Source organism: Dinoponera quadriceps, unplaced genomic scaffold (assembly GCF_001313825.1).
Source record: "Dinoponera quadriceps isolate SergipeBrazil2010 unplaced genomic scaffold, ASM131382v1 scaffold2662, whole genome shotgun sequence".
Classification (NCBI taxonomy): domain Eukaryota; kingdom Metazoa; phylum Arthropoda; class Insecta; order Hymenoptera; family Formicidae; genus Dinoponera; species Dinoponera quadriceps.
The window spans coordinates 673,686-686,221 of NW_014556703.1; the positions used below are offsets into that span (position 1 = coordinate 673,686).

Here is a 12,536-nt window from a genome sequence, read left to right on the forward strand (position 1 = left end):
ATGAGAGTCGTGGTGTCAGCGAAATCGTCGCTGCTGCAAGATCGATATATTACAAGGTGCACCACTTTGCTTTACTTGTCTTTACACCCTGTTTATCTTACCATGATTCGAAGAGAATACGGCCGCAAGTGCGTATAACGATATCGATTTCTATAAAGAGCACGTCCGCGATCTGCGAATGCTAAGCGCGAAGGAGGAAAAACCTTTGTAATTACAACGATCGTATAAATTGCCTCGCGGCCGAGTGATTCACGGCTGCAGCACGCGAGTTGAAAGCGTAACAATTGCAGCGTGTGGCGAATCTCGCATGCAGCCTTACTGAAACGAAGTGACAAGCAGGGCGCGCAGAATGCAGCGGGGCGAGAAAATGAGAAATGGGAGGGAATCGGATTTAATTACGGCGCGACACGTGCGCGCTCCGATTGACCCTACTCGCTTGATGACTTCATAATTCGTATTAGCGTCCCTTAACGGGCGTGGCTAATTGCCGGATGTTAACGTGTCCTCACCTCCGGGGCTACGAATGTCATAATTTTCCCGTCGACTTCGAGTGGCGCGAAAGAAAACGCACGACGGAGAGCCGTTTGTTGAACATTTCATATCGTGACTTCGTTCCGACGTATTTCGATAAAGCTCGCGTGATTTCACATCCGTGAAGGAATAAAAAGAATACAGTACGCGACGGTACTTCTGCCATGCTCTCACAGTTATATACCACAATAAATCACCGGTAAGAATGTTCGTTGAAATACCTCTGATCGCTCAAATAAAACAGAAAGAACCGGCGAAGCGGTGAAAGTTATGGTAAGAAGCTCGTGATTTGTTATATGCGCTCTCTACGAACGTATTAATACTTTTTTTTTTCTCCGTGTCTTCCTTATTTATAATAAAAACAGAAGTAATAGGCATCCAATCACGGGAGAAGAGAACGAGCTCCCACAGCTAAAAACCGCACAGAAAATAGCTGTTCTTTAAATCTGCTGTGGGAGCTAGTTTTTTTAGCGCGGAAGCTGGATTCTTCTTTCCCGTTTGGAAACGCACATCGGGAGCCACCCTCAAGTCTCTTCACAAAAATTGTATACCACCCTTGACCTATCTCACGCATACCGGCCGCGCGCGATACGTTCGAGCTAGAAAGTTGCATTTATTTTTCAGGCCAGCAAGAATTACGGTTGGGCGAGCAGCGGTTGCAGTATTTTATCCGAGATCGGGACGATGCATCTCGAGTTTACCTATTTGAGCGATATAACGAATAATCCGGTATTCAAGAGCAAAGTCGAGAACGTGAGAAAGGTCCTGAAGAATTTGGACAAGCCGAGAGGGCTCTACCCGAATTACATTCATCCGAGAACAGGCAAATGGGGTCAACGTAAGTGACACACGTCTTGACGTTTTCCATCGAAATTAGCTTGAAAGATAATTAGCGAAACCGCTAGAAACCGTCTCGCAGCGAAATCCAAACGCGAAAATATGTCGTCGTGGAGTTAATAGCGTTATTATCCTCCATCGCGTCGTTGTACACGTGTGTGTTGTACGCGCGTATGCGTGCGAGTACGTGTGCAACATGGCAACCGGCGTTTTCGCGTTCGCATTCACGGTCGAAAACCTCCCGAGGACACCGAAGGGAGAGCCTTCAGTCGAGCCGATGTCGGACGGATATAAATGCCAGCCGGTGGCTTATTACTATAATTTCACATTTAATAAATCTCTTCGGGCCGCGCCTCGCGCGAAATAGATTTTTAATCTGACGGCTATCAATTGCACGGTCGAAATAGTTTTTCGCATAGCTGCGGGCTCGGCGCGAGAAGTCCGCGCCTTCGATCGCGAGTTTTTTCGCTATTTCGCATCGCACAACGTCGCGCCCGCCTCGCGGAGAAGACGTCGTCCCGGATGCCGTCGACGCCGCTGTCGCCGTAGCCGATCTTGAATATCGCATTTATCATCCTCCGCCTCGGGTCCTGAACCTCCCCCCGCCCCGTCCTGCGCGTACTTTCTCATTGCACGTATGACGATCCTCGGGGATATATATCATCCGGGCCGTTCGGTATCTGACCTCATCGCGCATCCTTCCCACGTTTTTCACACGGCTTCGCTCCGGTGGACATCCATATCGCGAGTGCACCACCGGAGGAAGAAAGACCGCTCGGACCGACGGATAACGGCGGTGCTTCTGATAAACAAAACGCGAACAAATACGAGATCGACAATAGTAGAATCCACAATAATCAAAATGTACAAATATTGAGTTGCAAAAGTTCGTTCTGTTTTTCGATCAGTTTTTCGCTCGAAAAGCCCGAAATTTCTACGAGGGCGGGGTGGGGTCATGCAGCTACCGAAGAGATAGCAGGTTATTGGACAGAATAACATATATTTAATTGAATGATCGTATTTTAAAATAAATAAATGTTATATGTACATTTTGATTATAAAGCGGAACGAACTTTTGCATCAGTGGTTTCGTTGATTCATTAATTACGAGTGTCAATGCAATTACGCGGATAAAATCTACCGTCGCGCCAAAACGCGATTCGTTCATTCTATACTTCGAGCAAAACCGCCACATAATTTCAAGAAAAAACTCCGTTTCCTCCCCTCCCCATTTTTCTACGGGATTTCTTTAGTTTCGGTCTCGAAAGTACAAAATTTCGTTTAGAAAAATTAATGTTTATTCGGGTGAAATTTGTCACATTTACTTTTTCTGTAAAAAAAATATACGAGGAACGAAAAATCTGCGAAAAAATTGGGAGAAAACGGTTTTTTCCGAAACTTTAAAACTATAAGTAAATGTCCACTTATATGAAGGAAATATCATATTATATATAGTCAATTATATTTCTACTTCTAGTAAATATTCACCAAGGAGTGTCGGAGTAACCATTTTACTTGAATTAAGTAAATATTATTTACAACGATAGCACCTTTTTCTTTCAGCGCAGTTTTTCATACGAGCGCTTCTTCCTATAAACAAAGACCTGCGACGTTTATTATTGACCACGCGTTTCTTTTTATAAAACAGCAGCGACTCCCAAACACCGTGTTTCGTGAGAAAAACTTCTCCACACCGGCATATCTCTGAAGTGTGACTTCTCGTCATTAAATTATAATTATCATTCGTTTAACAAGAGCTCAATCTCGTATCGCTCGACTGACCCCGGCGCATTCTCCCGCGGTAACGTTCTTACCGAGTTCTGAAAGAAATAGTGATCAAAGAGATAAAGCCGAGCTGTACTTCCTTTCGTCGCGAACCTCACATAAAGTGGATACCGTGTTCTCTTAGCTAACTCAAGGAACCTAAGAATTAGCCCTGTAGAAATCAAGGTCTTCCCTTTGTTTCACCACCCTCAGACGTGGTCGAAGTAGCCCTCTAGCGCGGATAACAAACCCCTTCTTACCGGGGGAAAGATTCTTCTAGCATTCCTTTATCTTGCAGCGACTATCGCTGTTGTCTGTTTTAAAGCGGTATCTCTTTTAAAGCATTGGAACGGCCCCTTTCCTTCTGTACGGCAAAGCCAGCCCCACCTCGTAAGTTGAGAATCTTTAATTCCACTCCAGCGAGAAAGGAACTGGAAACAAGAACAATCGGCGAACGCGCTACAGATCTTCGACCTTTTACTCGAGAAGTATCAGTTACTTTATATCGTGTCGCTATCGTCAACTATACCTTTTTTGATTGTAAATTATCTCGAGCCTGAGAGCTTAACTCTCAACATCGGAGTGGTTATTATTAAAAATATTTTTCTTTCATCCTCTCTTATTCCTTTCTTTTTTTTTTCAAATAAACCTTTCTAATAGCAGCAATTTTATCCCCAATTTTCTTTATCCTATATTTTTATTTATCCATAGTGCGAAAATTCTACTCCCGACATTTCCGTCGCAAAATAGCCGACTCGAAGTTATTAAAAATCTACACGTAGGAAAAAACGCGGCTCAAAGATATATCTCGGGAGGAAACGTATCGCGCGTTCTCGCGGAATTCGCATGGAATTCATTTACAACGGAAATATTTTCGTGGAAATTGCAGATCATATGTCGCTCGGCGGACTCGGTGACAGTTTCTATGAGTACCTGCTGAAGGCGTGGATCCAGTCGGGCCAGGAGGACGTCGAGGCACGTGAAATGTACAATGAGGCCATAGCCGCTATAACCGAGCACATGATCAAGACATCCCCCGGCAAACTTGTATATGTATCGGACTTGAAATACGACAGGCTCGAACACAAAATGGGTCACTTGGCTTGCTTCGCCGGTAAGGTTTTTACACGCATTAACGGTTATCTCATTAGCGTTTTATACTGCAATTGTACACAGTAAAAAATTTCATATTACACAACCGCCCAAATTCTTGTGTTAACCTTAATATGGTGAATATGTGAAAAAATAATATGTTAACGAGGTGAATAATGTTAATTTAATAGATTTGTATGCTTTTTAACATATTCGCTCCATGTTAAAGTAACAAAAATTTAGGTGAACCGTTTGTAATACAAATATTTTACCCTGTAGCTGGAAACGATATCAATCGTTAGAATGAATCAATCATGAGTCACAGGACGGTTGCAATACTTTTTTTTCGATGAGTTCTACAACGCATCTCGTGTCCAATATTGGAAAATTTATCTCCAGGAAAACGTGTCTCCCGAGAATTAGTAAAAAAACGAATTCTCTTATTGGATGAGAGACGCGTTCCGAAACTTACAGAAAAAAAGTTTTGCAACAGTCCTGGGACTGTACATCTTCCTTCCCAGATTTTCTATTTATTTCTAATCGACCATTGTCCAAATTCACGCGACGCCATTCCAAATAAATTATTTCTTCAATCGTAACTTTACGTTCGAAAGACGAAGTATCTTTGTATTAATATATCCCTAAAAAGCGGAAAATTCAACAAGAGCGATAACGTTACCGACCTGTTTTATAGGCGGCATGTTTGCTTTGGGAGCTAATACTCTGAAAAATGAGATATCCGATAAGTACATGAATATCGCCGCCGGTCTGACGAACACGTGTCACGAGTCCTATGATAGAAGCGTCACGAAGTTAGGCCCGGAAGCTTTCCACTTTATCGAGGGCAACGAGGCGAGAAGCTTAAAGAATGGTGAAAAATATTACATCCTGCGACCCGAGGTAAGAATCGCTCCTCCATTCGTTCGAGATTAAATTTACTTGAATTGTTTGATAACACGTTACTACAGAAATCTCTTTGGAAACGGCGCCAAAAATTTCGTTGTTTAAAGCCGCGCAGAAAAATAGCCACACCTTCATCATTACATTCGGTACGATTCCCGTGTTCTCCTTGTTTACGGTCATCGAAAAATTGCTTATGCAACTTACAGACGAGATTATATGTAAAGAGCATGAATAAATAATCGTTCCTTTCTTTATTTCCCGTGAAAACAAAGCCGGTGTAATCTGCCGGACGATAAAACAAGATATACTTCCCCGCAGACGTTCGAGTCGTACTTCGTGATGTGGCGGTTAACAAAGGATCCAAAGTATCGCGAATGGGGTTGGGAGGCGGTTCAGGCACTGGAGAAACATTGCCGGGTTCCCGGGGGATTCACGGGACTTAACAATGTTTACCTGGCCGACTCGGCGAAAGACGACGTCCAACAAAGTTATTTCTTTGCTGAAACATTGAAGGTAAGAGGAAACGGAGCATCGTTTTGATTCAACTTACGTTACTTCTCGCAAAGACTTAAACGTTTACTATTTACACCTTCCCGGCAGCGCGGTGTCTCGCGAATTTACATTTGGTTTGGTTCGCCGTTTAGTATCACTTACTAAACTTTTGTTTCTCTTTAAGACCGAATGATCTAACGCAATTATCCGGGGTATAAATCTTCAGCAAATATCTATAATAATATAACTTTAGTTAACGTCTCATCTTACCGGGGAAATCTTGCCGTTTATGAAATACTCTTCTATCGTCTGCAAATTGTCATTTAGCCTTCTCCGCCATCAAAGACACTTTAGTACGAAGAGACGGAAATATGGCGTTCATAAAGATGTAATTGGTTGTAAATGATGCCGACTTTTCTATGACTTTTACCATTCAGTTTAATTGACATAAAATTAATCTAACTTTCCATACATCGTGTACTAAGCTTGACAACGTAACGATAATATATTCTTTTTAATCTGATTATATTTGGAGAAAAGAAAATAACAAGTGTAGCACCCGATGGGAAAGCGTTCCAATAGCGTTATTAAAAGTTTTGACCGGCACGCGATGCGAGGTCAAACGCACAGATCGTGAAAATATTTTTTGTCTTTTTGCAGTATCTCTATCTACTCTTCAGTGACGATGATCTCATAAGTCTAGACGACTGGGTATTCAACTCCGAGGCTCACGTGCTTCCCATCAAGGGCAATCCTTTGTATCGCCCGGCAACCCCCTTATAAAACGGACAAGTTTACAACAATTTACGGGCGACTCCGACTCTTCTCAGTTCGCAGTAACAGAATCGAAAGACGATACACGTAATGGATCAGAATTATATAGCGATTGCAAAACCTCACTTTGTATAAACTATGCTTAAAGCGGCATTCTGGTCAATTATTTTTATAAACTATCGCATATAGATTATAAGAAAGGATTTAACACTGCGATAAAACAAAAATGCAATTTAATCCAATTCTTGTTCAACTTAGTTTCATTCGCGTGTTTTACGTTTTAAACGTGAATCTCGCGAAATCACAATTGTAGAAACAAAATCAATTTCGTAATACACACTGTGACTAGTCCTGATTCTGACCCATTGCGTGTAATATAGCATAGTCGCGAATTAATGAGGATTACAGAGAATCAATCTGTCCCTCATCCTGATCGCGTGTAGCGAAAGATACATTTTAAATTAAAATATCTAAATAATTATTTTAGGTAAATGAAAGCGCGCGCGAGAGCGAGAGAGAGAGAGAGAGAGAGAAAGAGAGACAGAGCGCTCGAAAAAGAATGATAGTGAGAAAGAACAGAATGAAAATGTTAACGAACGTTATTTAAGCCACACGTTTGTAAATAGCAAAAAAAAAGTGAGAATGAGAGAGCGAACGAGAGAACTATTAACAATGAGGAAATATGTTGTATGAATGCTTTACCCATTTCCTTTTTTTAGCCGCAATGCAAAGCGGTCCACCAATACTTAAATACGTATTCGTGACGTTATAGCTACAGGTCCTTAACATTTTTAACATTCTCTAATCATTACGATGGGAGAGTCAATGACTCAATCGCATTTCTTTCTTTTTCGTTAATAGTTCTGTTTTCTTTAGGAAAAGACGACCCTGCCAGAAATGCGCAAAAAAGCGCTTAATTAAGACTGGAAGTTTTGCCTCGTTACAATAAAAAAAAATAATAATAATATCGATTGCATTGACGAACCAAATTGTTAGTAACGCACCCACGGTATATGTATTACGAATGTGTCTCGTATCAATATCTTTCTAAGCTATCTATTTGTTCTTAACGTGTTACATCGCGTACAAATTCAGTGGATTGTCATTGTTAATTGAATACTACGTGTATAAACTGCTTTTATACAGCTGATCAAATAAGAATGAATTTTGCATTGATAGTAAAAAAAAAAGGGGGAAGGAAGAAAAAATGCCAGTGTAAACTTGTTTTGTAGTGCTAGAACTTCAAAAATAAAACTGTCAATCAATCAAAAGAAGAAAATGGAAAAAAAAGAAATAGCGATAAACGTTTAGCCGGAAACAAACGTTTAGTCAAGCCAGTGTTTCTAAAAATGCTCCTGTGCAACGTTTTGTAATGTTAACGTTTCACAAGTATCTCTTTTCGCGATTTTTATCGACGTTCTTCGAAAAGATTTTAACCACCTAACGTTTTGCTATACCCCGATCCTTCTTTCCTCCCTTCCGACAGTTAGAATTGCCGAATATAAGAAGAGAAAGAAAAGAAGCGCATCAAAAACAACTGTCATTTTCATGATTGACGGTGCGAACGTACGTGTCCCGCCCTCCCTTTTTTACATACACGGCAAACAAATCGAAATAAAATTCAATAAAATAGCCCCCCCCCCCCGGAAAGGGTGCAAATCGAAGACACGATTGCAATCGTGAGTCAGTCGAGTGGTAGTTGTAAAGCAATGTAGCAGCCGAGTAACTAGCGAAGTCTGTAATAAGAGAGGTAGACCTGTATATAAAGATATTACAAGAAAGTCATATTCTATATGAGGAGTGCGAAGTGTAGAGTGGAATTGTAGATGAAACACACCGTGTAATTGTATAGCGCTTATACCGAATGGAAAAACGGCCGATTCACGTGAATCGGCTCCTTCCGACATCAAGCAAAAACAAAATCGCAGAAAAAAAAGAGAGAGAGAGAGAGAGACAGCGATGTACGTTTCGACGGACACGTTATTTTCGTGATGTCCAAGATCGTACGTTGTAATTATAATTACTGTTGCGGGAGATCCTTTCGATAACAGCAACAACGATCAATCAATTTTGTCCTTTGAACATTGGTCACAGATAGACTCTGATTTTCTACAATCCCACGTTAAACGAGCTAGTTTTGTAAAACATTTTGCTCCGGTAAATCTGACGCAGGTGGTGTCTCTATTGATCTTCCGAACAATCAGTCAGCATCGCACTCGCCGATGATGGGGACGGCCGGAAAGTTACTTAATGTATACATAGCGCATCCTGCAGTTCTCGCGCCGCGTTATCCGCTAAGATGAGGTTCCAAAGGCCGCGGAGGCTTCGAAACGTCATCTTCAACAGAGGCGCGAGACAGAGAATATAATATACATATAGAAAGATTTATACTATGAAATTTACACAACACAAACGCGCGGAAGAGCGCGCTCACTCACTCTTTTACGTGTCCGGAAATGCTAAGCGAAATCTTTGGAAACGCAGCTACGCGTCGAGTTTAGCGCGCGCGATAGTCGATAATAATCATGTTGCCGTTTACGTTTCGCATCACCGTCGGACTTCCAAGAGGTTCGCGTGTTCTAATTGTGATGCTTGTTATACGTCAAACACAATTTCGACGATCGTCTAACGTTAAGCGTGTCTGGAGAGGAGTTGCATCAAGCCGGGGTCGGTAACTAATTTTCCCCTCCTCGAACTACGTCACACAGTTGAGATTGCGTGATCCCGGACGGAGAAACGAAGCAACTACTGCTTTTTTTATCATGATTCCCGCTCACGAATAGTAATACGTTAAATGGTAGCTTGTTGTACATTCTACATGCGTAGATCTACAATTATTCGCGTGTGAACGTCCAAGTGTACGAGTAAACCGCGATCGATCAACCATTGATGCAACTCGCTCGAGATAACTCCCACAAAATGTTGTACAACGTCTCATCCGATCAAATGCCACGGGCAAGATTCATTTTGTAACACGTCATCACAGATTATCATCCATGTTGATAACTCGGAAATCAACGAGGGATCACGGGGTGGTGGGTCTTCTTGGTTATCGACGACAGCTCGCGAAGAAAGTGTCACGTGGACGTTAGCGCGCGCACGTGGTGCGACAAGCGACCATCTCAATATTGGCGTCTTGATGTCGCCAAATTAGGAAGTGAAACCTTGACAATTTCCGGGTCGCTATTGACAACACAGTAAAAGCCATAGGCCGTGTCTATATGTAAGAATAGTGATAAACGACACTCGGAGAACAACGGCAGGAATGGCAGTATCCGGCGACGATGAGATGATAGTAATAACGATAGTCTATACATACATTTGTGAATAGATATTTAATAATTTATTGTTAACTAGAGTATTTTACTTCAACTACTTCATTGAACGGGGTTTTGGGTACAATAATCTTTTCTTACGGCGAAGACGGCACACATTTTACGATTTGCTTTTCAATGATTTGAGCGACAATGAGAAGAACGAGGAAGTGAACACAAAAACTGAACATTAGCTTTACTCGCCTCGATCTTTGTACGATGAGCGAGGGCTATGCGACAGAGAGAGAGAGAGAGAGAGAGAGAGAGAGAGAGAGAGAAAGATAAATATATGTATAAATATATCGTTGGAGAAGAAGTACGTCACACACGAAGTTTAGTCGGATACGAACTATACCTGTAAATACAGTACACAATCTAGTGATAACGGGGTTTTACTTTTAACAGCTTTACGTGATTATTACTTTGTCATGATCAGTGAAATAAATAAATATTGATAATACGTTATATATATTGCAAACTATTGTACTATTTCCGATGAACCCCTCTTCATAATTCCGTCCTAATTTCGTACGAACCGATACTGATAGTTTTTCAATCACTCTGCGCAGCACATACCGTAAAATTTAATAACGTTTCAAAGTGTATTATATATAAAAAAAAGGGCAAATAAGAGAGGAGACTTTCGAAATTCGTGTGATATGCTACTTTCAAAATAATACGCGCGTAACTATAAAATATAATAAAGATTGCGTCGCGACCATCGTTGATTACATTGATTTACGGTAATGCCGCGTCGAAGATCATTTATCAGCCGCAAGATAACTCGTAATCCTTTAAGCAGGTTACCCTACCATACCAAATCCTCGTAATGATCGCCCTATTAAGCAAATCCTTAATGACCAGCCGGAAAGCCTAAGACCTTCCGTAATCAGGATGCGGCTCTATTTTCCGGTGATTAGTTGCGAAATGCACGTGGATTACCTTCAAAGCGTTCGCAATCGTCGTGAATTCACTTAATACCGACACGTCTTCTTCTCACCTAACAGATGTGGGAGCAACAATTAAGTAACGCAACGTAACGTCGCGTTATTTCGAGAATTCGAAATTCGAAGTATTATGCACTTAATGAAATTCATGGCCATTTTGTTTAACTAATTTATCCTATCTCCCAATTCCACGAAAACTCTTCGACTGGCAACAAGTAGCATTTAATTCAAAGATATCAGGATCCTTGCACGTACCTTCACTAAGGCGCTAATTACTTATCAAAGACCGAAGACACGTATATAATCTGTGAATATTCCATCCGGAGTACCGATAGATACTTAGCTTCCTGTTGCACATGTTACTGGCATAAAAAAATAACATCCCGACCTCCAGCTTTCGGCAGAAGACTTCTCTTGATTTATCTTATAAGAAAATATGTAAAACGGAAAAAATCAATTTTTCGACCAAGATCCTGATACTCCTTAACCAATGACGATAGAGAAATCTTCGCTCTTTTTGCCCGAAATTGTCAATCGAACGCTATTCTACTCGCCGAGTAGGGCTTTCAAACGCAGCCCAGGGACGATAATTGATCGCTGCCGATTCCATCAGGTCCTCATTTTCTACATTCGCGCTGCGACTCCGCGAGACCACGCGAAAATACCGTGGATCTACGACGGGGCACAACCGCCTCCGCGGTCGACGTCGATATAGGAGGCAGTTCTAGTGGGAAGGAGCGCGGAGATAGAGGAGGAGGAGGAAGAGACACACAGAGAATTAGAGCCGGGACGATCAGTCTCCCTCGCGCGTCGCTTCGATAGCGTTCGTAAGCAGGTAATCGTGGCGGGATAATCGGGCCGCGAATGTACTGTTCACTGTTCCGTCCGATTTCTCCCGGTCGCCTCCGCGCGCGCGCTCGAAAATATCTCAAGACGAGCGGCGCTTCCCGCGCGAAATCAAGTTTCGCAAAGAGCCGCAAGATCGGGGCGGATCACAGCGATCCGGTCTGATCGATGAGATATCGCGCAAAGGAAGATTCGCGGGACGGAATCGTGCGAGCGAGAACTGCTTTGCGGTTTTATCGACCGGACATCTTCTCATATAGTTGGCTGTCGATCGGACGTTTACACGGCCCGATACACCAGATACACAGCGAATACTGGAAGAATACAATCGCTTTCCGGAGCGGAGAGTCTCTCCTCCGCTGTTCTTCTCCAGTGCCGCCGGCCTTCCGCGCTACGGCCGACGCTATTATTGCAGTACGATCTAAATTTAGACAAGAACGCGTGCTTGACGTAAATCGTGTCGCTCTTTTTATTCGGAATCAACGTGCCGCCGCCGCGTCCGCGCGGTTTACGTGCCGGCGCCCACGAAGGCACCATGAAGAAGCTCGTCCTGCAAATCCTCCTCACGTCATGCGTTCTGGGTAATGTATAATTTAATTTAACAACTTTGTCGCCCGAAGTCACACTCCCTCGATCGTGAAGTGAGAAAAAATGTGTGTCTGTGTGAAGCGAACGATTCAACATTCGATTCCGCCGTCGTCTTTCGACCATTCGATACTGCGAGACCACCACCGGCGAATTTTAGATACTCTGATTAAGTTTCGTATCCGACGTGTCCTCACGTAACTATCGCTGACAGATTCTCAAGCCCCGAAGTGCAATGCCAATGAAAACAGTCGTTTGAGACGCGTGCAACGCGTCAGATAACACGAATATAATAAAATAATAAGGAAATCGTGGCGACGTGTGGCGCCACTTAAGAGTTGGCTTAATTAAATACGATAATCCGTATTTAAAACTCTATTTATTTATTATGCATAATTGACTGCACAGTGAAAAATTTTGTGCTGAATTTAACACATTTCACGTGTTCTAA

At 42.3% G+C, this 12,536-nt stretch overlaps 2 protein-coding genes across 7 annotated transcripts in view; both read left to right on the forward strand.

The window, feature by feature from the left end:
• LOC106748027 (mannosyl-oligosaccharide 1,2-alpha-mannosidase IA) overlaps positions 1–9,975 on the forward strand; it is a 357,345-nt gene extending 347,370 nt beyond the window's left edge. For all 5 annotated transcript variants that reach the window (XM_014626177.1, XM_014626178.1, XM_014626179.1 and 2 more), the window contains 5 exons: positions 1,156–1,369; positions 4,022–4,246; positions 4,919–5,124; positions 5,446–5,640; positions 6,280–9,975. In XM_014626177.1, the coding sequence (XP_014481663.1) occupies positions 1,156–1,369; positions 4,022–4,246; positions 4,919–5,124; positions 5,446–5,640; positions 6,280–6,402 (963 nt within the window). In that variant the 3' untranslated portion in view covers positions 6,403–9,975. The remainder of the gene's footprint in view (positions 1–1,155; positions 1,370–4,021; positions 4,247–4,918; positions 5,125–5,445; positions 5,641–6,279) is intronic.
• Positions 9,976–11,462: 1,487 nt separating this feature from the next.
• The window catches only part of LOC106748024 (xaa-Pro aminopeptidase 1-like), a 31,124-nt gene continuing 30,050 nt past the window's right edge, over positions 11,463–12,536 (forward strand). For both annotated transcript variants that reach the window (XM_014626172.1, XM_014626173.1), the window contains exon 1: positions 11,463–12,081. In XM_014626172.1, the coding sequence (XP_014481658.1) occupies positions 12,036–12,081 (46 nt within the window). In that variant the 5' untranslated portion in view covers positions 11,463–12,035. The remainder of the gene's footprint in view (positions 12,082–12,536) is intronic.